We start from the raw sequence: 27,530 nt of genomic DNA on the forward strand, positions 1-27,530 counted from the left end.
ATTGGTTATTCTGGCCTGGTGATTCTTTCAATGACTTGCAATGCGGTCAACAATGGATTTTCGGGGGAAAGCATGACGTCATATATGTCACGTGACCTATTACGTCACACAAATGGCTGCCACGTGCGGACATGACTTTTGGCCAAAAATGCGTACGCACATAATACGTTCTACCGTAGTTTTTGACAGGCAATGCATGAAATCTTGCAAACACAGAGCTTCAGGAGTTGTCCTGGCGTGAATTTGTGACCGAGAGATTTCGTTTTGACCCCAATGGCTGGCAGGAAAGAGCTCTATGCTAGCACGAAGCTGGCCATTGTAAAGCTGAGTCAGAATGGTGAAAAATCTAGTCAGATTGCCAGGATTTTGGACCTGAACGAGCGTACGTGCCGTAGAGTCATTGCCAAACATATGTCGATGGACGTGTTGAAAACTAGAAGTGTTCTGGCCGGCCCAGGGTGACCAGGGCCAGCTACGACCATCGTCTAAAGATACTCCATATGGCAGATAGATTCAAAACCAGCCCGAAACTGAGAGCTGAGACGACCTAGCAGACGGATTCACGGGTGTCTGGACGAACGGTGCGCAGGAGGCTGCAGAACGCAGGCCAAAAGGGCTGCATCGCAGTGAAAAAGCCTTTCATGTAGGCTAAAAATTTGAAAAACGACTAAAGTTTGACCAGGCCCACAGGAACTGGACAGTGGCAGATTGGAGTCGTGTGCTGTGGACCATGGTGGACTGATGAGTCAAAATTCAACTTCCATGCCTCTGATGGAGTGAGGTTTGTTCGCAGGAAGCCTGGAGAACGACACAGCCTGAATTGTTTGCGTGGTACTGTGAAGCATGGAGATGGAGATATCATGTATGGGGATGCTTGTCGGCGACGCGCGTTGGACGGCTTTTCAAGGTCGAGGGCATCATGACAGCCAACCAACACATGGGCATTCTGCAAAATGTCATGCTGCCGTCCATGACTGACCTTTTTGCTGATGAACAGGCTATTTTTCAGCAGGGCAATGACCCCAAACATACAGCCAAGGCAACCAAAGCATGGCGCGCGACGCAAGACTTGACGGTGATGGAGTGGCCACCACAGTCACCAGATTTGAATCCCATCGAGAATCTATGGGAAATGCTCAGCCAGCACTGCCAGGGCAACAGGAGGGCAAAAAAAACGACGGTGAGCTCTTCACTGAGTGCAAGCAGGCATGATATTCGATTTCATTGGATATCTGCCGCCGCCTCGTCGAATCGATGCCGCGCCGCATGGCGGCTATGATCAAGAACAAAGGAGGCCCAGTAAATTGGTACAGGCTGACTCCAGAGAGTCTGGCCTTAGTTTCTGTAGGGATTAGAACAGTTTAGATGAGAAATAGTTGACTCTACGCCGCGTATTGTAGATTGTGCAATATTGGCCAAAAGTGATGTCCGGCCGCACATTGCCATACTTAGGGATAGGGACACAGAAAATATACTTTTGTGAAATATTTTTGAATATTCTCCTCTAAACTTTGTATCTGCTCTAGAAAATGACAGGTGTACAGCTTGTTGTGCCATTTTGTTGAATATAACCCAGAAATCCACCTGCGGACAAGACTTTTGGCCACCACTGTATGTACCCATCCATGTACATGTATGAGCAGGTAGGCACATTTTTAAACTAATTTTTGAATTCGCATAACCCAATGGGCGGTGTCACCCAATTGCAAGGAAGCGAATGGAAACCGTGAATAAATTATTGTAGAAAATAGCCTACTAGTAATAATTATTACGATAGCAGCGTGTAGTACAAAGCAAAGAATGCTCAGTCAACGGATAACGTTAGAACAAAAGACAGGGGAGGCGGTAGACAGCACACGACTGGTACTGTGGAGTACCACAAACGTTCAAATGCACGCTTACAACAATTATTATGTATACAATAAATGAGGAGGCCGAGGGTTTATGACCAATAAAAACTATTATAAAAACCGAGGTCCCCCGAGGTTTTTATAATTAGTTTTTATTGGTCATAAACCCAAGGCCGGAGCATTTATTGTATTTAGAATCAACCAGTAAAAACTCCTACTCAATCTCCAACAACAAAATTAGCGGACAGCTGTTATTTGTGTTGCTATGACAACCCGTGTGCTGGACGAGTATTTGTTGTCATTGGTTCAATTTCTTTTAGTCTTCATAGGCTATCAGATCATTTTCCTTATTCGGTCTATTTATAACCAGTATCTATAATGAGAGTGTGGTCTGTCTCCATGGTTACCGGTGTTCATTTCATAACTATAGCCACTGCTCCTTGTTAGACCTTATCTGGAAGGCCCATTCTTGCATATTCCAACAGCAGCCAAGGGAGCTAGCTCTCTTGGTTATGCGGACTGGGTCCGATCCTAAAAAGCTGTTTTTATGAACTGTTTTTATGAACTGTTTTTATTGGATAGGATATGATTATGTTCAATAAACGAGGTTTGTGTCAATGGGAGATTGACTTGGAGTTTTTACGAGTTGATTCTAAAGTTTAATAAACGACATTATTATATCAATGCTACCAAGAGCAAATAAGCGTATTTACTCTTGATGCTACCTGTATCAATACAACCGTCAAATTGAGAATCATAAAGACTACCTTCTCAACAAAACTCAACGACAAGAAACATGAAAATATACAGTGTGAATTTCATTTTCGAAGATCAGCTTGTTGCAACATTACTGTAGTGGATGCCATGTCGTGCTCTGGCGATGCCGGTAGCTAAACCGAGTGAGGGGCATTGCCGCTTAGTTTTAGTGCAGGCTGGCAGGGAGTTCCGTGCTGAACAGTCAAGCCCCGACCTCTCTCCCGCCGGCCTCGACGCTCTGCCACAGCACACCGTCCGCAGGCAGCAAAGCGACACTTCAGTCGGGTACTCGGTTCCTTCACACAGCTGCATAATATTTGGATCATCACTGAATGAGACCATCTCGTCACTCGTCAGTGAAGGTTGATATTGTTGAATGGCTATTATAGATGGCTATTATAGATCATGAACATCATAATTATCTTTCAGTCTTTACTCTTCTGCAGTGAATGTGTGGGCGCTACTAGAACATCATGAGTATCACCCCGTTATACTGAAAGGGGAAGCAAAACTGAGCGCCTAGTACCAGAGGAAAAGACTAGGACTAAGCAAAAGAACCATGTGCAATGAATATGAAGTGATAATGATAGTAAAACGAAAAAACCCGAAGTCACAATTTTGCACCCTGGACTGCGGACTATACACTGTGGGTGTGAATTTGATAGATGGCACAGCATAGCAAGTACAGTGAAACCTGTCTAAGGAGACCACTCAAGGACAAGGGACCTTCAAAATGTGGTCTCTGTTACCAGGTGGTCTCCTTATCCAGAATCGTTTGACTGGAAATAGCATCCCGTGGTCCTGGTTACAGTGGTCTTCTGGGACAGGTGGTCGCCTTATCCGAGTGGTCGCCTTGGCAGGTTTCACTGTAGCAACGTGAGAGGTCCCTCCACCCACTCACCAACCATACCGTGGCCATAGAAAAGCCTCTTGTACGGGCAAAGCAAATGTGCTTACAAAGTTACATTATGATACAAATCTCAATAAAAAAATGGATCAAAACGCCAAGAATCAGGAGAAAAAGACTCAATCCAATCCTGTGTTGCCATAACGGGAACTGAAATCCAAGTTACCCAACACAAATCTAATGAGGGCAAGTACAGACAGTTGGCCATGGTGACGTCCGCACCACACCGTCGTCACATCACAGCAAGAGTACTCGTATGACTCTGTACTGTAGATTGTAGATCCCATTCCCAGGCAATGCCTGGCATTCTTCACTTCTTTCCATGTTACTCCCAGTTACGATCTCAAGTTGGGTGGCTGTTGCTTTGCGTTGTCGAAATTGTGGTTAGACCGTATTGTCCAATGGTCTTGCCCTCCCGTTTTCGTAACAAGCCAGCGTTCCACTGTGCCTTGGAATGTAGCTTGTGTTCGGCTTGATGGCGCTTACCTTCCCCTCTTTGGAATTACATGTATCACTAATAGCCTTCCAATTCAACTTGGTAAGTTGGAAGGCCATTGGTTAGCGCTATCGAGCAGTGCTCGAGCTCACTTCCTTGCCGTGGAATGTCTCAGTACCTTGTCAGTCTGGTGCAACCTTGTGCACGTCTGACTGTTCAAAACCTAGTTTAGTTGGTGGACTCTAAGGCATAACTTGTGCCCCACCGTTTTCCTTGTTTCCATTTTTCCTTGGCTCCCTCACTCAACTCACTGCTAGAATCTCCTCCGTCAGTGTCGTTTCCGTCGGCGTCCTCATCGTTGGTGGTCACGTCCACTGTAGTCGTCACGCTGGGTCTCCTCCTTTGTCGTTGTTGTTTGCCGTTCATACTGTAATTAGCTGTTGAACGTCTTGGTCTTTGACTCTTTGAGAAGTTGTTGTTGTAGTCTGCTCCGATATTGACGACGGTAAGGTTTGGTCAGAAGGTGGTGGATCCGGCAGGGGGCGGATGCCTGGCGTTTGTTGAGGAGGCAGAGCCTTCCTGGATTTGCCACGACCTGTGATATTGATGGACTGTGGTGTCGGCTTTACTGTCAAGTCACCACGCCTAGGCCGGTCTTTGGGCGCTTCCTCTGATAGAATATGAAGTGGTGTGTGTTGCTTCAGAGATGCCTGGCAGTCACACTGTGCATCTACTGCTTACACAGCTGCATAATGCCGTTTATTATTTTATTTATTATTTTACTGGTTTGAGGGAAAGAGACAAACGGGAAAAGTCTGAAGAAAAAATTGACTGTCACCACCAGGACTCGAACCAGGGACCTTCGCTTGTAGCCAGCGATGCTCTAACCACTGAGCTATGGTGTAGTCGTCATCCCAGCATCATCATTCAACATTTTCTTCAGACTTCGTAACTCACAAGCCGTATCAAACCTGCACATTCTGAGGTTGCCGCAGTTTCTATCCTGGGGCTTCCCCAAGAGTTTTTTATAATTTTTTTTTTACGAGAAACCATGAACCCCGAGAACAGAATACTGCATGGTAGAGGTGGCTGCAGGCGCAACTGTGGTGGTGAAATTGGAGCATCTACCATATTCCGCAGCAATCATATGCTTCTACCACCGCGCAAGTAGTAACACGCTATATTGTTAATTTATGGTAGATGCACACATACATGCAGGCACACGGGCAGGCACACAGACCAACAAGACGTCACTGCTAGGACAAGTACAGTATAAAAAGTGTTTGAAAAAACTCAACACTGACGGAGTATGACTGCGTTTGTAGCACATTCCAGCGCCTTCTTTATATTAATGATAGGATGCTCTACACCGGGATCGTGAGCAATGTACACAACTATTGCATGATCGTACTGCACTAACAAGCACTATCGAAACACCAAGATCAACAACACAATGGTACAAACACGGATGAATAAAACGGAGAGTAAAAAACACCATTAATAGCATTATGCAGGAGACACTTGTTACAAGGACCTACATGGAAAGTGCGCGACGATGGCAATCGATCACAACGCTGCGCGAACTACCAACACACAGCAGCTATTCGAGCTGAGGCTGGGATAAGCTGTGTTGTAAAGAGAGAATAAATCAAAATAGGTGGGTATTGGACTGGCTTAAAGCGGCGTATATGAAACTCGACAAGGTGAAGCAAAACACTGTGCTGCACGCACGCGCGCACGCATACACACACATGCACACACACACACACACACACAGACACACACACACACAGACACACACAGACACACACAGACACACACAGACACACACAGACACACAAGCACACACACACACACAAGCACACATGCACGCACACACTGGGTGGTGGCAAACAGCTGCACTGGACGGCAGCGGCAGCATGAGCAGGGATGATGGCCGCAGCACAAGCAAGCACCACAGCCATCAGAAGCAGCATCAGCAAGAGAAGTGGAGAGCAGATAAAAGCAGACTAATCGTTATCAACTATTGCATGTTGCGCTGAGTAGGCCAAAAAATACGACGAGGGGCCGCTTAGATTATTTGTTTAAAAATATTCCAAACACGCCAGGGCAGCAGATATGGTCCAGGGTACCTGTGAAAAGGGAGGAATGACTGTTATGATATTTACACAGGTATATACAACTGCGGCTTTTGCAGAGAAGCTACGGTACATGCTACTGGCCACAAACCTCTTTAGAAACAAGACGGCGGTGCTGGCAGTAATGTGGGGAAATGCTGGATATCAGCACAGCATCCACACCCACAGACATGTGCACACGTGGCCGTCAGGTTTACAAAAAGCAACACAAGACACGGCGTACTTGCGGAAGTCTGGTCGCAGTACTGCTCCGGTCGGTGAAGGTGAGTGTCCTGCACTCACTGGGTAGGCTTAGTTTGCCACTGCTTTCACGCACGCAACATATTACTTGTCTGGTGATGAGCCCCGTGCCCGGAGTTGGTCAAAGTATTCCTGTTGCGATGCGGCGATAACACTAGCCAGAATACTAGCCTCATCCAGACTGTCAACAGCTGAGAGAACGCATCAAGACAAGAGGGAAAAGTCATAATTTGTTCTTTTACCACTGTTTACTTCTTTTTTTTAAAACTGAACAGCGGTACATTAACAAATTACGCCACAAAATGCTGGCAGATGCTGTGGTTTACGTGGAGCAGAGCACATCGTTGCATGTACATTTTTCTACACTACATGCATGTGGCAATCTGCGTGGAATCATGCTCATGTACAGTCTACTGGCGATAAGTCACGCACTTTTAAGGCACGTACTTGCGATAAGTCGTGCACTTTAGCAATTTGGACGACATTCACTTTCGTATACGGATACTAGCATGTAAGTCCCGCACTCACGATAAAGTCCCGCACTCACGATAAGTCCCGCACTCACGATAAGTCCCGCACTCACGATAAGTCACCCATTTGTTTTCAAGACAGGGTGTGCGACTTATCGCGATCGCGAGTACAGTATTACACTGTACATCAAACACACTGGAGAATGTATAATGATGCTTGCGCTCATTGCAACGAACAAAATGACATACATATTGTATGGTGATGGGTGCAACAGAGAATTCAGGACACCTGTAAATTGAGGACATTTTGGCCTCAGTCCCTTGGGTGTCCGCAATTGTAGTGTGGAGTGTGCTAGCACTTTGAGGTACATGTCCAGATGTAGCCGAATCGCACACACCACACACCACACATACACACACACACACACACACACACACACACACACACAGATAGAATACTAGCCGAACCACACAACTCTAGACAGCAAGAAAGCAGAAAGAAAGCACTGACCGTTACTAGCACCCAGTAGCTCTGCAGTGACTAGGTCTGCCGCAACCATGGCATCCCGTTGCTCGAGTAGAGATGGTGATCGTGGCGCTGACACAGACGACGCTGAGGATGCTAGCACAGTCGCCGATGCTCGTGACTGCTGGGCAGAGTGAGACGAGACCGCCAATCCTACTGATGTGCTGCTCCCTGAAGTCGAAGCAACAACTGGAGCAGTGCCAGGTGCTGACAGTGTCCCAAATGAAACACCACTGCTGCTACTGCTACCAACAAAAGCAGAAGAAGTTGCAGCAACAGTAGTAGGAGCTGGGGTGGGTGCACCTGCCAAGAACGGCGACACAGAACAGCAGGCAGGCTGATGGAGACTTTGCGACGCGCGGCGCGGAGGAGAAGGAGACTGTCGTGGGCTGACGACACTAGATGCTCGGCACGATGACTGCGCACGCGAAGCAGCAGCAGCACTTAGCGACGTGCGTGCAGTCGCTAACGGCTGGCCACCAGCCGACGGCGCAACGGAGCGGTCTGTAGGCCGTGCTGCGCCCATGCCTAGCAGGTTCTCATTGCGTATGCGCCGCAGTGCAATCTGATGCTTCTGGACGAACTGCAGTGACTGCAGCGACGTGACCGGTGAGCTGGGAGGTGACGGCCGTTTGGATGGACTGTAGCTCTCATCATCCGATAAGCCAGCAGGAGATGTGCGCGGCTGTAGTAGACAGCAACAAACAGTTGTGACTTGAACTCAGAAAAGGCAACGTCTTCACAAGAAGCAGTGTGTGGGTGTGTGTGGGTGGGGGGGGGGGGGGGGGACGCGAAAACAATGGCAAAGTGAGCTCAAACCAGACCCATCACTTGTAACTTGTACTTGCTCACTGCCAAAACTGGTCAAGTGGGTCTCCCGGGAGAGGGGAGAGAGATTCAAAAGGAATCTTGGAAAAATGACTCAATTGGCTATTGAACCGCCTAACAGCCAACACCCCCTGAAATCCCCAAACTTTGGGTGGACTTGGAAAATGATCCCACTTATGGGCTCACCGCAACACAGTAAGTGGGTGAGGACAAGGTGCAGAAAAAGGATTGACGGCATCAGGGTATCCGTCCCGGGATCCAACTGCAGTTACCCCTGCCACCAGTGAAGGTACTACTTGCTACTAGTGTGGGTGGCTAAATCAGAGTGGATCTGATATACGCTTCACTAGCACCATGACTACACAAGAGTTAATCCTAGCCAGAAGTAGTCCATGGTTAACAGGTATGTATACTTCAAATATAAAGTATATGAACCCTGAAACCAACACAGGTGGTAGCTACATTACGTCTTCAACTTTTCAAGCAGCCGAGCCCGTTGGCAACAAACCCAACACTAAAGTAGAAACATCGCAAGCTTCCAGTGCTAAAGCCGTCCAATTTAGGCCAAGCCAAAGAATATACTTGATGATGGTCCCCCTCCCGCCCCAAATTTGGGGGCCGCCCGGGAAATTTTATTTACTTTCGGAGGTCTAGTCTGTACGTACGGAGACCGAGCAGTTTCACTTTTTCACAGTGAAACCTGACGGGAACATCGATTTCGGTTCCAAACTTGTACACATTTTGAAGAACACAACCAAGTTTGGCACACTTTTCACAAAAATGTGCTCTGTTTCCGGAGTGCTGTTTGGTTGGCATGAGGCTGCTCCATATGCACCAGCTGCTCGATCCTGTTTTAGATCGTACCAACCAAACACACCCTCAGTGATCAAGCAATAATGCATAAAAAAATTATTAAAAAATCCGCCCGTCCTCCAGTTTTTTTCTGAAATAAAGGACGATCATCAAGTATATTCCTTGGCTTGGCTATATAGGAAACAGTCCGAAATTCACTCTCCGTCCGAAAAGGAACTTTTCCGATTTCGACAGGAAACTCGAGGATTGTACTGCACGCACATGCATTGTAGCAAGGTACAACACAACTGCGTACATGCAGCCGTGTATGCAACCGTGCGGCTTACCGCACCACGAGAAAGATTGCCCATTGCAAAGTACAAGTATTGCCTCTGGAGCACAGGTGTCAGCTCTTGAGCGTAAATTATTTTCCACTGGCAGTGCTGGATGTGAGCTAAGCCACTACACCACAGTGTAGGGAGATTATCATGATCGTTTTAGGGGCCGTCCGTAAATATCGATATTTTTTCAAGACGATATTTGTTCATTTCTCCCCAGACCCCCTCCCCTCCCTCCCCCCTCAAAACAAACATACACATGTTAATGCCAAGGATCGATATTTGTAACGAAGTGCAATTTCCTCATGAAACGTGACCAGCTGCAACTCTAATTTCACCATACACCTAGGTTTACGTTGCCACGGTCGCACAACCTTGCCATGGCTATGTTCACGAGGTTGACTTTCACTTTGTGTAGGTCATAAACTACATGTTAGAACAGTGCCCGTCCATAGATAGAGTTCGATATTTTTTCTGCAAAGAAGAGACGAACAGGGCCCCAACCAAACTACATGTTAGAACAGTGCCCGTCCATAGATAGAGTTCGATATTTTTTCTGCAAAGAAGAGACGAACAGGGCCCCAACCCCCTCCCCCAAACGAACGAATATCTTCTCTAAAAAAATATCGATATTTGTGGACGACCCCTTACAACAACAAAAAAAGATGCCCTTGCAAGAAGGAACACTCTTCGGGCCCAAAGGCGCCAGGATAGGAGAGGGTCGCAATGTACTGTTGTGGACATGGAAATCTGGTCGCACGTCTAGCGGCTCCAGAGCGCTGGCCATGCAGCCGTGGATAAGCGGTACACACACGCATTGTATGCGCTGCAGCGCGCTAGTCGCATCGGATCAACATGTCATGTGTGCTGCACGCAGCGTTCTGTACGTGCTGAGGGCGCCGGCCCCGGTCAATCAACCGGATTTCCATGTCCACGACAGTACATCGTAAGTCGGGGACCACAATTCATGGCAGGTGCGCCCGGTCGGGTCCCGATCCGACACAAAGCGTGTACGATTGTGCTCATAAGCTTTAACCCTTTATTGACTGGACTCAATGTATGTGGAGAATTGTGCCCTCAAATTCTTTACTGTAAAACCGGGAATTTTCGGTGGTGTAATATTTTTGGTATTTTCCAAAGTCAACGGTTAGGTGGCGCGAAAATTTCGGTAAACCCAGTTTTCCAGACCCCAAAAAAGCATTTTGTACACTGTGTGACATGGCATTGTTGAATTTTACGTCGGGTTTTATTTTAGGTAAAAAAATACCTGTACCGAAGTTTAATATACCGAAAATATATCTCCACCGAAATTTTCCAGTACCTTGAATAGGATGTAACTTTGGTTTCCCTGGGACATGTGTCATCATCTTAGGCGTCCTGGAAAGCCCCTGACGAGAGGAGCACTATGAGCCTAAACCTGAGTCCACGAGATGCGCTGGACCAGCGCTGCAAGCCAGCGAAGGCGTTTCAGCGCAGGGCTCGCGCTCTAGATCGATCTCCATCTGCCATTTCACTTTCCTTGCTCGTATGAAGCAGAATATTTTTGTAGGCACTCGCGGAAACCACTGTTTGAATTTGAATGAGTGTATCCTTGCCAACAGTCCACGAGTTCAGGGAAAATCCCGGCCGTTAAGTCACGCATCGCGGCCCTGAGCGTCGATTGACTGTGACGAAAGTTACGCGCGCCGTAACTCACTCACCGTTCAACCTATAGCTTCGGCGATTGTTCGAGATGACAGCTGAGAGTTTTCTCTTCTTCCTACATATTTCGCTCTCTCCAAACGACTGAGAATTGACCAAGTGTTAGTTACGATAGTTTGATATTATTTGAAAAGTGTAGAATTTATCCATCAATAGAGAGGTTCCGCACTACGTAAAGTTGAGCAACTTTACGTTAGTGGGCGGGGAAAACCCGTGAATTCGCGAGTTTGCACTCCACTTACGGAAAGTTGTCTACGTAGAGTACGTAGATAGGGCTCTGATAACGTAGCTGGTCCGTAAGTGGATTGGGGTACAAATTTATGACTCTCTCCCCAGGTCGATCTGGTCGTACACTGCCGCGTTCGGAGTTGCCAAGGGCAGCTACGTGATTTGAAAACTCCGTATGGCGGAACACAGATGCGCATGCAGTTTACGTAAGACTTTCCGTAGATCCACTACGTTTTTTACTAACGTAATTACGTTATGCGGAACCTCTCTAATAGTGATCGATAAAAGTATGTGCAATCCGTAAAGGGCGGTCCAATATTTTTTTCTTTTCCTAAAGTCCCCAGATTGGAAGATTTCTGTTCCAACCGCCAAAGCATTTTGAGTTCACACGCATAGAGCACGGCAATCTCTGCGTTTGGTTCCAAACACATGGAGACACAGAGGCATACAAGGGATATTGCCAGCTCTTGCAGCGCAAAGCAGAAGGCTCATTGGTATACGACAGTCCAAAGCATCGAGCATTGGGCACCGACACATACCGATGAGCGTCGACGCTTGCGTCTGGCACCATCCGCTACCTTATCTCCTCGGTCCTGGAATAGCTCCCGATACGACATGTCCTTTACTTGCTGCTCCATCTCATAGGCAGTGGCCTCCCAGTCGCTGGCTTTCATTTGGTTACGTAGCATCGTCTGCAATGCAGCCAACAAATATGCACGCACGCAGACACACAAACGCACACACGCACATGCAAGCACGCATGCACACAGGTATGCACACAGGCATGCACACAGGCACGCACACTTACTAGTACCATGTGCTGTATATGCCGGTGTTGGTGACTGTGCAGTGGGTACGGGTTGCGATTGGGTCGTTAGTCCCTACACGTACTCAATCACTAGAAACTCTTCTCCACTGAGTTGAGTGAGTTGACTGCTACTCAGTGCTCTGCCTCATTTCAGTGCACAGGTTTACAGGTCAAACTGCCATAGTTCACTAAGTATGTATAAACATGCCTAACTGGAACTCTTTACCTCTTCTAACTCGTGCTGCTCCGATGCAGCATACGCATCCTTCAGTAAGCTTCGATCTGCCAGCTGGCAACAGCAGGAACCAACAGAACAACAAAAACGCCAAACCCGTCAGCAAGCTACCGTACAAAACTAGAATCGCTTACCGACGTTCACACTCTGCTTGGAAAGTGGATCATATCCATCACACAAGATACACAACTGACAGTACAGGGAGAGGTGCTGTCGCTACCCCAGCATACCTGTTAGATACAACTCATACAGCGTGAACACTAAACACAAACTCTGCAGTCAAGCGCGCACATTTTGTGACTGCTAATTCGGAAATGTACCAATACATAGTACAAACATCAGGGGCGTCGGAAGGTATTCAACATTGGTGCAGCCGCACAAAGGGGGGGGGGGGGGGGGTCCGGGGGCCCTCCCCCCGTGACATTTTTTTTGGAAAAAGGCTCCAAATAGCCCATATTTTATTGCTTCAAAAATCACAGATTATATTTGACAAGAATAAGCACTTTTGAGAAGAACATACCGGTAATACAATTTATATGCGTCGTACATTGTCCACGCACCAACCTGTATCGTACATGTAGTCTTATGCAGGTGTGGGATACCCCATACCTTTTAGGCGTGAAAACACGTAGGACGGATTTTCAGAATTTCCATTATTATTGGTGCGGCTTTGGCCGCACCTGCCGCACCGGTTCCGCCGGCCCTGTACATACAGGTAGTACGTCAAGTACATACTATACGGTGCCGCCAAGTTTGAGATCAAGGCACAGCTTGATTCCAGTCACAATAGTGTAGGTCGGTGTGTTTGCAATGTACGCACCGCCGCCTAACAAGCACTTAGGGCGCGTTCAGACTGGCGTGAACAGCCGCGCCGGTATGCTGCAGCGTAATCCCGGGAATCGCAATCACACTGCACGTGTCTCCCGCTGGATGGCGAGTGCATGTCGTACTTTTACAAGCTTTGACAAGCTTTTTAAATAATCAATCGACATTGGAAAATTTGATTTGGCTCAGGTTGAGTTGGACATCAAAATAAACTAATTCAGTCTGTTGAGATACTGGATCATTGTGCTTTTGCTTGTACTTGTCGACGGAAAGAATACGATGAGTATGCTTCTCATTTGCAGTCAACGTTTTGCCTGCAGAGCCCGCAAAAATCACCACGTGCAGCTCCATGAGATCCCTCTCCATTGCTGAGTCGAACAAAGATTTCGGCATGATGGAAGAAGTTGGCAGTCTAGAAGTCAAAACTCAAAAAGCAGAAAGAGTAGAGGCTGAAATAAAAAGAAAAGACGGAACATGCAGTGCTATTTACGCCAGTCTGAACGCGCCCTTACCCCCGGCTCCAAGCCTGCTAGGCCTAAACCAACACCAAAGGATGGGTTGGCCGGATCGATGACGGCATTGTAGTGGCTGTTGTAATGGTAGCTGATGCGAATCGGTGCGTTCTGTTGATGGTAGACACTTTGAAAGATGTTAATCGGTGCTGTGGGCGCAGAGTTGCAATGGGGTAGTTTGATCAAAAAAGAGGATACCACATGCACATACACATACACATGCGCACACATGCGCACGCACGCACACACACACACACACACACACACACACACACACACACACACACGCACGCACACACAGACACACACATTTACATGCAGAGGTAAATAGGAAGCCACGGCACACAGGCACATGTAGTCATGCAGACAGCTACAAACTGAAATGGAAAACAGTACACCCATATAAACATTCACAAAACACAGTAGGTGACTTCAACTGCTCAAGGCAGTGCTCAATAGTAGCAATACCCCGGTGGTCATGAAGGTAGAGCTCTCTAAGGGGCCGTTCGTAATTGTCGATCTTTTACACGAAGCGGAGTTTATGGGTGGGTGGGTCGAGGAGTTTCGTTTTGAACAATATTGATAGCTGAAACACCAATCAATTTCAGCTGTCAAGTCCATTTTTTTCGTTCAGGGTAGTGGACGGGTGGGTGAGGGTCATAACTAAACTTTTTCGTTCCGTGACAATTATCGGTAATGCCGAATGGCTCCTTACAAAGAAGTCATAAAAGTCGTTGGTTGAAATTCGAGTTGAGTTGCACCATGCCAGCTCCATTCTTCCACTAGGTCTGTATGGATCCAAGGCAGGTAAGAGGTAAAGGATATCTATACTTGCTATATGTTTGTATGGTTGGTGACCTACCAATGACCCACAGCACCTTAGATTGCCGGGGCGCCCGGTTGTACCCAGGCGCTAGACGAACAGTTTCAGACATGTGCCCACCCATACAAATGTCCATGCGCGATCCAAACGGAGCCCTAATTCGTAATTTTACTCTTTTTACCGAGACAGTAACGTTACCCTTTCAAGCCCCTACTTTGGCAATCTGTGCTCAGCTTACCAGCCTCATATTGATACACTTCTATTGATCGACTGAACAACTCAGACATCGCCTGGATCTCAATGTTGTTGCCAAAGCAGCTCGCCTCACTCTTCCGTCTCACATACTGCCGCACGTCCTCGGTTAGGTACTGGGAAAAGTGATCCGCATTCTGCAACTGCGTAATCAGACGGAAAGGCACAAGCAGTGCACGTGTCGCATGCCAGCAAACACCCCCACACACCCACACACAGTGCCATACCCACCCACCCACACCCACACACAGTGCCATACCCACCCACCCACACCCACACACAGTGCCATACCCACCCACCCACACCCACACACAGTGCCATACCCACCCACCCACACCCACACACACAAACACACACGCATCAGCATATATCCACAAGCAAACAAGCGCAACGACCCAACAGGTCACGCACAGAAGGAAAACAGATCTACAGAAAGCTGTACGAAACAGCTAGAAATCCTGCACAGTACTGTATACACAGCAAGATGCATGGGGAGCATGTCATTGATCATTTCCACACAACCCATAGGCAATATCAATATGGTGCTGCATGGACCCAATCATCAATATATGCCAGTAAATCATGACCACGTGCATATAGAATAACGACGGCCGTATCACAAGCGGGGACTATGTAGCTCAAAACCAACTTGTTTCAGCCCTGAAGTATTATATACATCAGTGCCTACTGTACACGAACAAATAGGTGCTCTTGGATAAACGCCAAGCATGCTGGCGAGCACGTCAGGTGTCCCTTGAAATATGAGAGAGAGAGAGAGAGAGAGAGAGAGAGAGAGAGAGAGAGAGAGAGAGAGAGAGAGAGAGAGAGAGAGAGAGAGAGAGAGAGAGAGAGAGAGAGAGAGAGAGAGAGAGAGAGAGAGAGAGAGAGAGAGAGAGAGAGAGAGAGAAAGAGAGAGAGAGAGAGCGAGAAAGAGAGAGAGAGAGAGAGAGAGAGAGAGAGAGAGAGAGAGCAAGGAGACAAGAAACCTACAATATAGTCCATGCAGCATTTTCTGACTGAGCCATGGAACTCCTGATCACCGTACACTTGCTCCGCTGATAAACACACATACACACACACACACACACACACACACACACACACACACACACACACACACAAAGACAGACATGTGCATGTACCGTTAGGCAAAGCTGTCTGAACTGGTCCGACAAACCTACCATAACCTACATAGGGCCGAGCTGTGTGTATGTGGCTACATATATCACCAACTCCGCATAACACCCATGGTCTTGTATCCGAGTTTCATGTTATTACTCAATGACAGGTGAGTTGACCAGTTCCCTTTGATTCCCTTTGATTCATTTGCTTGTGTTGACTATCATTTACGAAAAGTGTGCTGATTTTGGGTGGAAGGCCAATACGAAAAATATGTGCTGATTTTATTCGAATAAATCCTTCTTGCAGACTCCTGGAGATTGCCTCTTTATTCATATTCGGACAAATGTTAAGCGTTCGCTATTGACCTGGAAGGTGTCCAGCATTGCGTCCAACAATTACTTTCCCACTTCAAACTCAAATTCATGGTTTAATGTTCTTCTTTATGCTATACTTCAGCAGAGTTGATCACGGCAGCGCAGGTTGAGACAATTATAGAGGTAGAGGAACGGAATCTCCTTCTCCATCGGACCATGAGCCTCAACAGCAAGAGCCTCCGCAGCAGCAACCGCAAGAGCACGAGTTGACCACAGCAGCGCAGGTTGAGGCAATTATAGAGGTAGAGGAACGGAATCTCCTTCTCCATGAGCCTCAACAGCAGGAGCGGCTTCACCAACATCAACGTCAGCAGTATCCACTCCCGCAAGAATCTCCTCAGCGGCAGCAGCAACCCATTCACCAGCAACCGCAAGAGCCTCCGCAGCAGGAACCGCAAGAGCAACCGCAAGAGCCTCCGCAGCAGCAACTGCAAGAGCCTCCGCAGCAACAACCGCAAAAGCCTCCGCAGCAGCAACCGCAAGATGCCTGCTTGTATAATACATTACAAGTTATACATGTGCTGTTCCTCTGTACTCTGATGTACATATATATATATATATATATCAGTAGGGGTGATCCCGTCCGACGCGAATAGTGCTCAATAGTACGGGGGTACTAGAGCCAATACACACTGCACGATCAGGTCCTCACCAGAGATATATCATCGTTCTTTGCAACTCTGAGTTTCATGAAATGAATCAATCATCAGGCAATAGAAACAAATTGATACAGGGCAACTAGATCACTACAGGTTATATACCCAGTCACACAGCAAGCGCGAAAGAAGGCACTAAGTTAGGGGTGAGAATATTCCGTGCTAAAAAAAAGCAGGCTTCAGGTGGCAATGTTTAGGGCTCTGTACTTGTACTGTGTGCATGTGTTGGATATGGTGTTGGGTATGGTGTATGAATTGGCAGAGTGTGCAGGCTGTTCACGCGATGCTCATACGTAGGCAGGGCGTTGCATTTGGCGTATTGGTCATTCTATGTGACTCCTTGGAAGTTCACAAGTCGGAACTTGTTTGCGTGCCTGCACTTTGCGACGACTTCGCTCCTCTTGTTCAGTGCCAGGGTCTTATCAGCAATTAGGATTCTGGCCTTTTCAGTTGTGCAGAGTTTGCATCTTTTTGTTGCAGGGTTGTAGGAGCTGGTCCTGTCTTTGATCTGCCAGGTAAGGTGGTACTCTTCCTTGCTTTCCTTCTTCTGCCACAGGTGTTCCGACAGTGCGGTCTTTTTTCGGTGTTTCTCGTGTCGGAAAGACATAGTGTGATTGTTGTACCGGAGTTTGAATGTTGTGTCTGCCGAGCCGATGTACACCTTTTGTTCCTCCTGGCAGGCTACGGTGGCTTCATAGACGATTTGTGTGGCTTGGCAGTGGCCATCCAGCGGACATTCCGTTTTTTCCCTGCAGTTACATGGTTTTTCTGGGCTTTTTTCCGTGAGGTGTTGTTTGTTGTGGCTGCTGATTTTGGCTGCGACGTTGGGGAGGCAGGAGTAGCTAACTTTGACGTTGTTGTGATTGAATATCTTTTTTAGCTCGCTGTTTCTGAAATGCCGGTCAATGAGCCTCAGGAATCCGGCGGCGACGTTATATATATATACATTACTGAAGGATGTACCCAGAGTGCTTGACAGTGCTCAACACCACAAAGGCAGAGCGTAATACACAACAGAACAACAAGGACAATCAAGGCTTGTTTGCTGCTACTTTAAGTTTCATGCTTACGCAATCATCAGGCAACATCTTGTTGCCTGATGATTGCGTAAGCATGAAACTTAAAGTAGCAGCAAACAAGCCTTGATTGTCCTTGTTGTTCTGTTGTATATATACATTAGTATGCTCAATCTGCGGACAGCATGAAAATTTCCGAAACCAGATTTAAACCAGGCCCAAACGTAGCTTGCCACATTTATATGCTGTTGTCGAGACTGAAGATCATGCAAGTGCACACGTGTATTCATGTTCAATGTGCTGTGTTCCCTTGTTTGTAAGGTAACTATGGTCAAATTATCACTAGTTGCAATTACTCATTGAATATTGCTATTCTTCTGTTCTTCTTTCCTGTGTTCTTACAGGGTTATTCAATATATATCCTACGGGAGTCGGCGGCGAGGCCGCGGCCGTGGGAAATTTGTTTGATACTATAATTATATGGAAATAAAATAATTAAAATCGAATTTTTGATTTGAGGTTAACCCTTTGTGGACGGACTGTACGAGTTTCGATCTAATAAGATCGAAAGTCTGCAGGCGGTAAAATCTTCGTAACTCCATCGTTTCTTGAGCAAATTCCACAATCGAAGGGTCTACGTGGTAGCGGAAACTCCAAGCTGTCCAATGCAACAATCGCCGAAGAGTTACGATGTCGGACGCCAGAGATATCGCACGCCGTATTCTTACCTCGGCAAATTCAAATTTTTGATCGATCATTTCGCCATTTTGGGGGAAAACCCCTTTTCGTGTGCTCTTTGAGCGACTGAGCACATGATAATGACGTAGCCGGCTGAAGTTTGAATCGTCTCAAACAGATTTGAGCGTTCTGCGATGAAGGAGAGTGGAATGGCGTTGATGGGACGAATTTGCTTGCATATCAGGCTTGGAGACGACTTTGCTGTGTTACCGCGCCTGATTTGTGGCGGCTGGATAATGGAGATTGGTACCCTGGCGTAGCTCTCGTCAAGAGCTTTCCAATGAGCCCTTGATTGTGAAAATCAAGTGAAGGACACCAAAGTTTTGACATGGTAAAGTTGAAAATTGTACTGACATTTTGTAATTCTGGTGCGTACTGTGCTAGTAATCCGTCCATAAAGGGTTAACTGTGATACTTTTCTGATTGGGGTAGCCACAAAGCATTAGAATTTAAAATTTTGGGTCAATCGGTCCAGTGGCTCCGGAGTTATAGTGGATTGTAAGTGCGACAATTACAAAATTGAATATGAAATAAATTGCATGAAATTGCAAAAAACAATTAAAATTTTCACCAAAGTCATTTTTGCGCTATTTTCATCAATTTCGATCGTAGCGCTCTAATTTTTTGACGCGAGCTAGCGGGCCTCCTCTGTGATCCGTTGCCGTGGCAATCATTTCCAAAATGGCTGCCCTTCATGACGTACGCGTGGTAGACAGTCAGCTGACATCAAAATAAATTTTGTCAGCGAAGTGTCAGCAAAGCAAATAATTGTTGTAGCTTTGTTTCATCAAGCCTTGTCAGTTTTGACATTGCTGGAGACGTAAGCCGTGGTGGATCATCTGCCATGGGTAACAAACGCAAGAGCAGGGTTCTCAGCAGGCCAAAGAAGTGCCTTCCCCCGCGGAAAAGGACTGTCTTGGCTCGTGAAGAGCCCACAACTGAAGATGGTGATTTGGACGTATTCGTCGCAGCATCTGAGGATGTTGCAAATCAATCTTCCGTGGCATCTGATTCTTGTACTGGTGATTCAAGCGATGAGGTTATGTCCAGCGACGAGTCTGATGATGATGATGATGATGATGATGATGTTTGTTGAGCGCCATACTGAACTGAAGTACCCACTAGTAATGGGCATACTACGCACCCGTTTGTCTTTCTGCTTGCTGCGATGGGCAGTCACCTGCTTCCGCGGTTGCCGCGGTTCGTACGGCAAGAGGCGACAGCCGAACTCATTTCTGGCCCAGTGCCGCCAGGCGGAGTAGGGTGCTGCCTTTGGCCTCAACTTAATATAATGCTATTTTGGTTTTTTCCCCTTTTATTACTCTGTGTTCATTGCTTGTTTTTGTATTGATTTACTTCCTTGACTGCTTTTGTGTTTCATCATTTTCCGGTTGGTTTTGTGTTGATTTCCCCTGTTCACTTTACATATTGTAATGATATACATTTGCTTTGCCCGTAAAAGAGGCTTTTCTCATGATGATGATGATGATGATGATGATGATGATGATGATGATGATGATGATGACAGTTCGGACGAGCACAACAGTGGTAGCAGAATCGTCCACTTGCCATCCCTGACACGTCTTCTTGGCTCATCATGTGTCTGTGCCAACTGCAAGACTGGGTCATTGCTCGTCCACGAGTCGACTCGATATGGCCTAGCCCCAATTCTTGAGCTTACCTGCGATCACTGTGGGCATGTATTTGAGGGCCGCCTTGCTGAAAAACTAGGGATGAAACGATTATACCGATTACTCGGAGCTTACTCGTTATCTCTGTGATCGCTACTCGTTATGCTGTTATCGAGTATGCAGTACATGTGCATGTATGCATTGCTACATGACAGTTACACGCAGATCGACGGTTCATTTAAGTGCACCCGCGTATGACCTGGGTGCTGCATGCAGTCTACGGTAGTACTGCCTACTTGAAGTAGGCCAGCGCCGTAGGTGGCACTGTCTGCATGGTCAACTATACTTACTTCAGCACAATCGTCAATCGCGGTCCGCGCGAGTCAACCAAGGTGACAAAGTTCACACATTTTCCTGTCACCTTCGTACTTTTGGGATCCGGTGCGTAGGTCTACACTGCATGCAGTAAAACAAACTGTGTAGGACATAGTCGACGCGCCCGATGACCATGCAGGAAGGACACTGAGCGCGTTTTTACCATGTTTCAAAGAGACCAGCGCAGTGCAGTGCTTCGACATCGATGTGGTGCATGCACATAATGTGCTTGTATGCGTCATTGTGTGTTCTTCCTTTCACTTCGGTAGTTTTCGATGCAGTTCTTTTCGAGTAGTTTGTCGTGGACAAGTATCAGCAGTTCAGTAGTTGGTGTATCCTGTTTCGTGCGTGATGGCAGCCACGCCGCCGAAGATATCGCGTGTGAAACGATCTCCGGTGTGGGCGTACTTTGAAGAAAACGGCCCGTCGTCCGTTGTTTGTAAACAGTGCAGTGGGAAGCTCGCGCGTCAGAGCGGTACCACAAACTTGTTCAATCATTTGAAGACGCACCACAAGGCCCAGTACATCGAAGTTGTTGGTGGGAAGCAGAGTGAAGAGGCGAACAAAACGGCAGTAGGAACTAAGCCAGTGTCGACGTTCTTCCGTAGCGACCAAAAGAGGCCATGCGACAAGAACCGAGCTGGACTGATAACGGACTATATCTTGGACTGGATTGTCGACTCGATTCGTCCTCTGTCGATGGTAACTGATGCAGGATTTATTCAGCTAATGCAAGTCTGTGAGCCATCGTACTCAGTGCCGTCAAGGACCTACTTAGCTGGCTTGCTGGACAAACGCCACAAGTCTTGCAAGCAGGAATTGGTCGAGCTGCTGAAGACAGAAGGAGCGGCTGGTGTGTCCCTCACGACTGATGGGTGGTCCTCAACTGCGACGCAGTCATTCATCACCCATACCGTGCACTTTATTAACTCCGACTGGGAACTCTCCAGCGGGGTGCTGGAGACAGGACTATTCGAGGGAAGTCACACTGGTATCAAACTCGCCGACTTCACTGACAGGGTAGTGCTGGATTTCGGTATCCAAGATGGAGTGGTGTTGTCTATCTGCCATGATGAAGCGCGTAATATGGTTGCTGCTGCACGAATGCTGAATGAACGCAATGAGTGGACCAGCCATGTATGTATGGCGCATCGGCTTCAGACAGCGATCCGTCACGCTCTGGATGCGAAGGAGTTGGCATCTCTCCTGGCAAGAAGTCGCCGTCTTGTAGGGCACTTCAAGCATTCTTGCCTTGCAACAGAAGCTTTGACCAACAAGCAGCTGCAACTTGATTCGTCGAAGCAGCCTGTTAGAGTAATCCAGGACGTAGCTACCCGCTGGAATAGCTCATATTATATGTTGCGCCGCCTCGTTGATCTGAGAGTTGCTCTGACTGCTGTGCTCTGCGACGACAAGCTAACTCCGAAGAAGGCCGACCGCGAATTGCTCTTGAGGGACAGCCAATGGAAGTTGGCAGAGGAGCTAACGTGTTTGTTGGAGCCATTTGAAGTCGCCACCACTGTCATCAGTGGGCAGGCATACGTCACCCTGAGTCTGCTAATGCCGATAATCTCGCATTTGCACCAGACAGTCTCTGCAGCTGCTACAGAGTCTTCCTCGGCTGCTTGCCGTCGGGTTGCGACAGTGCTGACGTCAGAACTTGAGCGGAAGTTCCAGGATGCCTTCCAACCTACTCCGTCTTCTCTCCCTCTTCTTTGTTCTGCGTTGGATCCACGGTTCCATCACCTGTCCTTTCTAGATGATGACAAAGCAGAAGCAACAAAGCGAACCATCTCTGAACTTGTACACCTGCAAAAGAAAGATGTCAGTCTGAGACCGGCTGAGGATGAGTCTGTTGAGCCAGCTCCGAAGAAGCCTAAGCTGACAGGCCTGAGCCGACTCCTTGGTCCGCCTGCCAAAGTCACATCCTCCGCTACTGATCTGAAGGCTGCCATGGACAGAGAGCTCGAGCTGTTTTTCATGGAGGAGAGCAAGGATCTCGACATGAATCCCTTGGCTTGGTGGAAGGTTAATCACCATCGCTTTCCCCATGTTGCTGAAGTAGCAAGACGCTACCTGTCAGCCTCAGCAACGTCCGTTCCTTCGGAACGAGTATTCTCGTCGGCGGGATTGCTGGTCAACAAGCTGAGGTGCAGGCTCAGTCCAGCCCATGTAGATGCAGTCATTTTCCTCAACATGAATAAGATGCTCCGTGGTACCAGGTCATCAGCCTACCAGTCGTCCCTAGCTTCCGCTACCAAGGCCACTTCAGTACTCTCCGCTGTCAGCCAGGTTGCAGATAGTGATGATGAGGAAATTGGCGGCAGCTACTCACCTCCGTTCCCAGTGTTGGATGTGTCAGACTCCAGCTCCAGCGAAGATGCCGAGGATGCCGATGAGTAAAGAGGACACGTCGTGACATTGAACAATGATATCGTTGTGTTGTTCGTCTGCTAGCATTAGCGTAATAAGTATTTTGAAGAGCCTGAAATGTGTGCTTCAGATGCTTCTTAGTTTTATCGCATTCTTGTCTCCGGTGAAACTGTTTACTATTACAACGCAGTTTTTCGTTCTATTCTCTATCTGTCTTTTCTTCATGCCAGGCGTGAGCCATCCCCTGGATAAACAAAATGGGTGCTATATATTCCACAAAAATTACAACGCAGTTACTGAGTTACTTACAGTACGTTACTGTGTACATCAGTCCTTCATACATTATCATTATGTTCCGGAGATCAGCTAAATTTTGATATATCATATATATCCAGCAATTGCCAGCATACTCGTTTTATGATAACTCGATCGTTAAAAATAAACGATACTCGATAAGAGAAAATGGATGATCGTTTCATCCCTATGAAAAACATACACCAATGCGATGTTATGATGTGAACAGACGTTCAGCAATGGCCATGCGGATGATTGGCAAGGGAAGAGAAGCACTGAGGATGTTCTGTGCCATCATGGATATGCCTGAGCCCATGTACGGACGGTCGTTCCAGTCTCACTGTTCAGCATTGCATGATGCAGCAGTTGAAGTTGGGACAAATAGCATGCGGCACCATGCTGCAGAGTTACTGGCTATGCGGCAAGCAAGTGGATCTGACCATCCGTCACACGTGGCCGTAAGCACTGACGGCACATGGATGCGGCGTGGGTACTCTTCTGTGTTTGGTGTCCAAACAGTAATTGCGTACGACACACTCAAGGTGGTGGATGTGGAGGTGTTATCGAAGCATTGCAACCATTGGAAGGTTTGGGACAACAAACGCGACACGAAGACAGTCACGGCAGCGGAGTTTGCCACCTGGAAGGCTGCACATGCTGACAGCTGCGACATCAACACCAATGTCTCATCGCCAGCCATGGAGACTGCAGCAGTAGTGAAGATTTGGAATCGATCTGAGGCTCTCAATGGCCTTCGCTACACATCCTACATTGGCGATGGTGATTCGAAGGGATTTCTTGCTGTGACTGAACAGAAGCCGTACGGTGACGTGATGATCGAGAAAGAAGAGTGCATTGGACATGTTCGAAAGCGACTGGGAAAAAACCTTCCAGATCTTCGCCAGCGTCTTGGTACCAAGAAACTCAGTGATGGCAAGCCAATTGGGGGACGAGGCCGGTTGACAGAGAAGAGGATCGATTCGCTGCAACATTATTACGGTGATGCTATCAAGTCGCATGCAGGTAGTGTTTCAGAAATAGCCAGGGCCATCTGGGCATCACTCTGCCACAGTTGCTCAACAGATGAAAAGCCCAGACACGAGTTCTGTCCACCAGGCCTCAACTCGTGGTGTGGCTGGCAGCGAGATAAGGCTGGGTCAGGGAAAGCCTACGAGCATCATGATTCCTTGCCGAAGGCGGTCATGGATGAGCTGAAGCCCGTGTACCAACGACTGACGGAGAAGAACCTACTACAACGGTGTGCTAGATCGGCCACGCAAAACGTCAACGAGAGTCTGAATGGCATGATCTGGGGCTTGTGCCCGAAGGAGTCTTTCTGCGGCAAGCCCACAGTGGAAACAGCTGTGCATCTTGCGGTTCTCATCTACAATGATGGACACGAGAAGCTTGGCGATGTGCTCGCTGCGATGGGTTGTGAGCAGACCCCTTCATCAGCTGCCTTCCTGCAAAAATTCAATTCTGAAAGCAGGTACCATGCCAGAAGGAAGTCCTCAGAAGACCAGAAGAGTGCCAGGAAGAAGAGGCGTGCCATCAAAAAGGGTTATGCAGACAAGGCCAAAGAGACGGAAGGCGTTACGTACTGTCCTGGTGGTTTTTGAGTGCTAAAAGTTGCCCTTTTTGGGGGTACCATGTGACCTTTGGTACACCATATCTCCAGTTTGGTATGTCCAAATCCAGTAAACTATATATCTACGTCAAATTTGCAAGGTGCTCGCGTCTCTACTTTTGAAGATTTTGTCACATCTACTGACGTATGGGCACAGAAAGATAATTGGACCAACGGCGCGTTCTTTACGTGATTTCTTTATGTGTGTGTCAGCCAGATTCTTTACATCTAGAAGCATAAATCTCTTCGTGAGCATCTAGTATTGAGCAAGAACACTCATTATGTAACATAAGTATCTGGCTATTGCTAAAATCCTTGCAGAAAACTTGTACCAAAAATTTGTTGACCGCATTTTTGCGATATTCTTGTTTGGTGTGTCCAGCATACTGTTCTCCAAGTCGAAATGCATGTGTGGTGGTTGTTCAAGTGTTCTTTATTATCTGACCAGCATGTGTAGAAAATTTGGTGCAAAAATAATGAGGGATGCCAATGTTACAGACATTTGAATGCATGTATGTTATCGGCTGGCGCCGAAGGTAGCCTGCCACCTTAAGGGCGATTCACAATACAACTTTCTGCGACGCGACACGCGATTTGCGACAAGAAACTGCCTGTCGCGAGCTGTCGCAAGGTACCTGTCGCAGAAGTTGAAGAACGTTAGACTTTTGCGACATGCGAAATACACAAATGGAGTACGGTTTCGACCCTGGGTGCGTGCATAGTACTACGTGTGCATGAGGATATCCGGATGTCGCAACAAACATGAAGAATATTGTGAACCGTGTGTCGCTGTCGCAGCTCGTCGCATGTCGCGTCGCAAGAAGTTGTATTGTGAATCGGCCTTAATCCTCTCCTCAGTGTGATACGTGACTGCGTATATGCATGATTATAACCTCCATGCTGGGACCTTGGGGATGCATGTATGATTCGGACAGATTGATTGGAACTTGTTACACTGGACGTGCACAAGGCTTCCACATCAATGTGTACTGAGACTATGTAGATAGAGGCCATCATTTACGGCATTCCTTACAGACATAAAAAACAAAAGAAATTATAGCAATAAAAACTGGTTTATGGCAGTTTTCTAAAAAAGTTATTGTGTTCTAGTCCATGGACCCCGTCTAAAAAGTAAGAAATTAACGAAATGTGATAGCCGAAAATTAAAATTTCACACAAAACCTCACAATAATCACACATGGGATGAAAAGCAAGATGACCTTTTCCCCTCGTGGTCCTCTTTCATATGCATGCACGTTGGCGCAGTACAAGTGTCAGACTAAAAAAGTGTTGAAAGCAGTACTTTAGCTTAAAACTAAGATCTTCAAGTGTTGTGATTATTGTGAGGTTTTGTGTGAAATTTTATTTTTCAGCTATCACATTTTGTTAATTTCTTACTTTTTAGACGGGGTCCATGGACTAGAACACAATAACGTTTTTAGAAAACTGCCATAAAGCAGTTTTTATTGCCATAATTATATACATGTAATATTATACAGTTGTGTGAAGTGTAGATTCTCATGCAGCTTCTCGTGTTTTCATGTGCACTCGCACGCGAGCAAAGTCTCCTGAGCTACATGGACAGTACCGCCGCACGCAATAAAACAAGTAGGCCTTCAGTGCCAGCAAGTGTACTTACCTACAGCACGAAATAAACAAGCACCATCTTCGCGCATCTTTCTAATGACAAATCCAAGTTCCTTCAAGAGAAGCTGCTCAAATTGCTTCTCTTTCTGTGAAACACCAAACACGAAGATAACTGATTTGCAATTTTGCCCCATCAATTTTGCATGCAGTGCATGTCCAAAATATCCATACAATTATCTAAAATTAATACAAGATGGTGTACACAAGGACAAGCCCTATCCACTTGAATATCATGTGTATGTACATCACCCGAACTCAACTACGTGAACACAGGTAACCTTGCCTTGCGCCAACAAAGTAACTTAGTAACAGACCCTGGCACGACCCAGAACAACAACAAAAACTATTCGTTGTGGTGTGCACACAGACCATCACAAAGAATAGTTTACTGCCTTACTTCATTAGATATCAGAACTCTGCCCTCTCGTTCGTCTGAGCTGTTATAGCCAGAAGCCTCGGCACCCCTTTGCATGGTACTCGCCATCGCTTGGGACTGACTTGGGGATGGTCGCTTCACGCGATTCTTCGCCCTGCGCTTCTGCCTTGTGCATTTCTCAGCCTCCAAGGAGTGGCTACATGTATCACTGTCCTGAGAAGCTAGTCGATGAAACGGCTGTCGGCTAGGTGGTGGAACACTGGCGTCGCCATCGCTTGAGTCCTCAGATGAACTCCTCTGGTCAGGTGCAACGGGTTTGATTGTCATCCCTCCTTCACGTAGCTTTTCAGGAACTACAATATTATCATCGGTGCACTTCCACGACCATGCAAGTAACCATGCAAGTAAGGCGAAATTCACATTCAATAAGTTTTCCACTGGAGACGGGAAGCACTCAACTTTCCTTTCCAAACTGCTACTTGCAAATGGCACTAAAAATCACAAGATAATTATATGAATCTAGAAGTCCTGTTTGACTGAGCCGAAACGACTATCACATCCATCGGCGACTATGTGAACAACAAGTAAGGTTTCTCGAGGAACAATGTATTGTTGTCTGGATTACAAAAATACAAG

At 47.1% G+C, this 27,530-nt stretch overlaps 2 protein-coding genes across 3 annotated transcripts; one reads left to right on the plus strand and one right to left on the minus strand.

The window, feature by feature from the left end:
* Positions 1-5,215: 5,215 nt before the first annotated feature.
* Positions 5,216-27,530, minus strand: LOC135804717 (OTU domain-containing protein 5-like). 2 transcript variants are annotated; one of them, XM_065318660.1, is made up of 9 exons: positions 26,916-27,530; positions 26,511-26,604; positions 15,656-15,720; positions 14,652-14,808; positions 13,591-13,739; positions 12,245-12,307; positions 11,789-11,902; positions 7,309-8,008; positions 5,216-6,518 (listed from the first exon to the last, which is right to left on the minus strand). In XM_065318660.1, the coding sequence occupies exons 1-9, from the start codon at positions 27,219-27,221 to the stop codon at positions 6,412-6,414; spliced, it is 1,755 nt and encodes a 584-aa protein (XP_065174732.1). In that variant the 5' UTR covers positions 27,222-27,530; the 3' UTR covers positions 5,216-6,411. The 2 variants fall into 2 exon arrangements, with proteins under 2 accessions (XP_065174732.1, XP_065174731.1); XM_065318659.1 differs by having other exon boundaries at positions 11,750-11,902; positions 26,916-27,529.
* Positions 20,929-23,281, plus strand: LOC135806742 (E3 SUMO-protein ligase ZBED1-like). The gene has a single exon (XM_065320967.1). It carries the CDS (start codon positions 20,929-20,931, stop codon positions 22,978-22,980), a length of 2,052 nt encoding a protein of 683 aa, XP_065177039.1. The 3' UTR covers positions 22,981-23,281.

This window comes from Sycon ciliatum, chromosome 1 (assembly GCF_964019385.1).
Source record: "Sycon ciliatum chromosome 1, ocSycCili1.1, whole genome shotgun sequence".
NCBI classification, from domain to species: domain Eukaryota; kingdom Metazoa; phylum Porifera; class Calcarea; order Leucosolenida; family Sycettidae; genus Sycon; species Sycon ciliatum.